This window comes from Micromesistius poutassou (genome assembly GCF_964030765.1).
Source record: "Micromesistius poutassou genome assembly, contig: SCAFFOLD_6866, whole genome shotgun sequence".
NCBI lineage: Eukaryota > Metazoa > Chordata > Actinopteri > Gadiformes > Gadidae > Micromesistius > Micromesistius poutassou.
The window spans coordinates 1,327-6,294 of NW_028179792.1; the positions used below are offsets into that span (position 1 = coordinate 1,327).

General features: G+C 45.8%; 1 protein-coding gene across 1 annotated transcript; it reads right to left on the reverse strand.

Annotated features, from left to right (window-relative positions):
- Nucleotides 1-1,652: 1,652 nt before the first annotated feature.
- Nucleotides 1,653-4,762, reverse strand: LOC311371478 (thioredoxin reductase 2, mitochondrial-like; the record flags this gene model as incomplete). The annotated part of the gene is made up of 7 exons (XM_084489523.1): nt 1,653-1,753; nt 2,247-2,309; nt 2,940-3,018; nt 3,724-3,798; nt 4,268-4,412; nt 4,528-4,584; nt 4,697-4,762. Coding segments are annotated over 7 exons (586 nt in total), but the record flags the coding sequence as incomplete, so codon positions are not given.
- Nucleotides 4,763-4,968: the final 206 nt, after the last annotated feature.

Below are 4,968 nucleotides of genomic sequence, written 5' to 3' on the forward strand. Positions count from 1 at the left end.
GTATGCAGCCTCCCCCCTTAATCCGGATTTCTAACCCCATAGCTGCACCCTAACCACGTGCATAAAAGACGCTTGCCAGTCGCTTAATGAGAATTCAGGAGGAATGTTTGGCTACTAAAAATAGAACTAGGAGGCGTGTAAAATATATTCCAGGCTCCATCCTCTTGACAGCCCTACCTACGGCACGCTACCTGCTGGCCTCTTTCAACAGGACACTACGGCCGCCTGCATGCTGCGGCCCCGAGGCGGGAACCAGTCACTCAGTAGTGTGCGTGCTCAGAGATCTATTAAACACCCAGTCACTCACCTGGCCTCTCTCCTCACACACCACCCACCCCCCCACCTCTCCACCTCCACCCTTTTCCATTGCCAGTTACATAGCCCCACAGTCCCCCAGCACCTGCACAGCTCGCAGCTCTACTAGCACGACAGCTCGTAGCGGCTGGCTGCTAGCGTCTGCCAGCAGCTACGTAGTACATCTGCAGAGGAGAGAGGCTGCCGCTAATGGTAGCGCTCAAAAAACGCTTTTTCCATCAAAGGACTTCCTGATCTCAAGTGCTAGCCTTGATCCTGGTTCCCCCCCCCCCCCGAGCCAAGCACTGCTTGTGGGCGACTGGGGCGAGATTCACGGTTAAAAGTGCCTCTTAAGAGGGTTCCAGGACTGGGGCTAACGTACAACTTGGTTTTAAAAGCCTATTCAACGGGACTTCTATTTGAAAGCTTCTGTATGAAATAATATGTTTTAAGGTAGAGGACTTTGACCTGTGTTCATCACTGTTATCATTATCGTCATCATCATCATCATTATTATTATTACAACAGGATATCAGGAATGTTGGCCGATTATTAAGAAGGTTTACATTGTCCCCGGTGGCCCCTTGATAAAACAGCAACTCTTTGGTTACCCATAGACAAACCAAAACAACAACAACAACAATAACAACAACCCTGTCAAACCACGCATCTATAAATAAATGATTTCCTGGTGTGTCTGTCATCGTCAAGTGTGAAACATCTGATTTCGTACTTCGCCGTTTAACCACCGCCAATAGTCAGGTCGGGGACGCCACAGAGGAAGACCAGAGGAAACATCAGGAGAGGAGCAATCACCCAGGTGATGACAGCAGCTAAACGGCTGGATTACAGGGCTTCTTCTGCCAGCCTGAGTCACCGCTAAGGATAAGCATGACAGGAAGAGAGCCGCCGTTGGGGGGTGGTGGGCGGCCATGGCCCGTTATTGTTACAGTATTATAGTATCGGAAACTACATTTTAGTCGTTTGGTTTTTAGTGGCCCGGTGTTTGTTTGTTTCTATTCGTCGCTCATCACTTGACGGAATCAGTGTGGAAGAGACACGCTCCTTGGGTGTCTCTTAGGTTTGGTTCTTTAGGGTTTGAGGGGAGATGCGTGATGTGTAGAGATAAGTTAACACAATAAGGACGCTGCTTGGATTCAGTCCATTAAGCTTTCGGCGTGAATTTTTAAATGACGTTCAGGTATGTATCTCACTTGTTTGTGTGCTTAGGCGTGTGTGTGTGTGTGTGTGCCTGTGCTCGTGTGTGTGTGTGTGTGTGTGTGTGTGTGTGTGTGTGTGTGTGTGTGTGTGTGTGTGTGTGTGTGTGTGTGTGTGCCTGTGCGTGTGTGTGTGTGTACTGTTTGGAGGGGAGAGGAGTGGGTGCTAACGTTTTTCCAGGTGCCTCTTTCAGCCAAAAGATGTCATCACTGGTAATGCCGTGCTCCATGGCTCCAGGGATCTGAGCGAGACAGAAGGAGTGAGATGGAGACAGACGGACAGACAGGGAGAGACAGATAAAGAGGGGGATGGCGGGGTGGGGGGGAGTTATATTCATCACCACACCACACGGCATGTCTATACATAGCTGAGACTCATCGAAAAACACACATTTAGCAAAACAAGGCCACACAAAGAGCCCGGGTGGTGTGTCCTGGGAGGCTGGGACCAGTCAACAAGCACAACCTTGTGTTTCAGCGCAGAACCGGACACGGCTATTTTTTCAATCACCTTTCCTCTGAGTTTGACACGGAATAAATGTCTCATCGTACTATGCTCACATTCGGCAAGTCTAAATGGATTCACTGCTTCAAATAATAATAATAATAAATGAATGTTTGATATGCCCTAAAAGCAGCTCAACGTTTTGTTCTGTTCGTTCGTTTGTCATTCATTTAAAGGTTTGGAGTTAAAGAGAGGATGATAACACTAATGCGTTTCTAAGCGATACTTACGTGTGTGGGGTATTTGGGACGCCCCCCGGTGGCTATCACAATGTTTTTGGCAGTCAGGAAGGACTGCAGGGACAGAGAGGATGACGGGGAATTTTACATTAAGATTGGCGGTACTTAAGTACGATTTCTGCTGTGTACATGATGTTCTTAATATCCCCTTTGTTTCACTTTGATTATTACATACATTATACATTCGCCTAGCTGCAGACTTTAAGTTTAAGTTCAAGTTCAAGTAATTAGAGTAGAAAGGGTGGCAGAGGTGAACCATGACTACTAAAGTCGTGATCATATCTGGGCTACTAGGTTACTAGTATTCATGATGACTCCTTCAATCTGGGCTTCTTTTCTTTTTGATGCATTGATGCCTTTGGGCCTCTGCCCCTTGTAGTCATTTTGATAATGTGACCTAAACATAGCCCAATCATGTTTAAAGAACTCCTCAATCCAAACAACAATGGGATTACAGTCATTACGTCATTCACTCGTTTGTTCATGTTTGACTAACACCAAAACCACCACCATAGGGTGGACCAATAAAAAAAAAAAAAAGATCTTCCTTTGATCTATTTATACAGTGGTCCACCCTATGGTGGTGGTTTTGACTAAACCCAAACCACCACAATAGGGTGGACACACTTTAAAATAGATCAAAGGAAGTTTGAAAAAGACTTTGGTTATGAAGAAGCAGCCCACCTCCTTCCCAGATTTGGTCATCCCTCTGACTGTGTGTTCATCTAGCAGGCTTCCCTTCACATTGAGGTACTTCACCTTCCTGTATGGAGACAAGTGGTGTTGACAGCAGCTGAGACATGGGCAGCCTTCAACCACACCTGAAGCCATCGGATTCACACTGGTGATTTGGGATATTCACTCAGATCATTTAATGAAAGCAGAGTTTATGATACATTTAGCATTGGATTCTCTATATTGGGAAAGAGAAGAAGAATAAATTAAAGGATTTTAAGATCTAAATGCATATCGGACATCCTTGGTAAGCCATAACTCAAGAATATATTACGGCCAATGGCAAAAGCATTAATTCCAATGTATCCTGAAGCCGTGGGCTGCTTAGCCCCAGTAATCCCTCCTTCTCCTTAACGGTAATCCCTCATTCTCCTTAACGAGGAGATAATCTATTTCATGATACCATTAAGTAAGAAATTAAATTGCCCTATAACCATTACGGCTCACGGTAGCACTCTTATCGTGAGGCAAACTGCTGAGTGAATGTGGGCATATTTAGAAAGAGTTTAACACCTGTTTGCCCTCCAGCTGAGCCATTCAGTCAACATGTCGCTCTGGATTATCAATCACTCAGATGAACACGCTCTGTGTGGCGAGACAGCGGCCTCCAGATTCAACACATACCACACACAGTTTGAGTATCAGTGATATGAACAGATGTCCTCACTGTGTTAAGGTTTTGTGAAAGCACACAGAGAGAAAGATGCTTTAGCGAACATGGATATGGGCTCACTTGTCCTGGAGCTGGACCCGGTGGCCCCAGTTCAGAGACCTGACGTGGTTCTGGACCGCCTCTGCCATGGTTTCCCTGGAGAATATAGAACAGGAAGCACAGCAAACACGGCATTAGCTCAAGAGGTAGAGCGGGTTGGCTGGTAACCGCAAGGTTGCTGGTTCGATCCCCGGCTCCTCCTAGCCGAGTGTCGAGGTGTCCCTGAGCGAGACGCCCTCACCTTGACTGCTCCCTGACCAGCTGGCTGTCGCCCTGCGTGGTCGACTCCGCCGTCGGTGAGTGAATGTGTGCATGAATGGGTGAATGTCAGTCAACACTGTAAAGCGCTTTGGATAAAAGTGCTGTATAAATGAGGACCATTTACCATTCATCCGATTCGCTAATTTGTGTGTATGTGTTGTACACCAAGTAGGCCACAAGATGGTGCTATACAGTGGCTAAATTTGTTTTTTCACGATGACTTTCATATTTTACCTAAAGTCCTTTTGAATGTTGTTTTTTTATATCTTGGTTAGTTATTGGGCATGGGACCCGACATCCTTACCAATCGTGGGACACTGGATCCTTGATCTTCCAGCCATACTTTCTGGCATCTTTCACAGCGGTGCCGAGTAGTGCAGCCTGGTGCATGAGCTTCTTGGGGATGCAGCCAACATTTACACACGTTCCACCAAGACCCCACTTGGTACCTGTTCAGAAGAGCCTCGCTTGAGCCTTCTTTGACAATACTGACAGTATTTTGGAGAATGACATGTATATACAGTATATACTGTATGCAGCACTATAGTGAGTCATTCCATTTACCTTTAGCAGATGGCTCCACATAATCTAATACAGCAACCTTCTGCCCCAACTGGGCCGCTGAAAACAGGTATAGGTTCTAGTAAGCGTAATTGTCATGAAAGGTTTACATTATAACCAAGAGCCACATGTGATTCGTCCCCTGTTACAATTGTATTGAGTACAAACTCACCTTCCTTGGAACAAGCCAAACCGCCTGAGCCTCCTCCGATAACGACCAAGTCATAATCATATTTCCCTGCATGAGGACATGGATTTATTTGTTAAAGCTGATTGCAGTGCTCCAATATGCTTCGATGTTACAGAGGTTTCGCCATTACTTTAGTTAAAAGTTCGAAACATAAATGTAATGAGGTCTGATTGAATAATAATCATTCACCAAAGGTTGACGAATACTGTCAATGTTCCACTAGTTGTAAAAGTGGTGTGGGTTCAATGACTTTC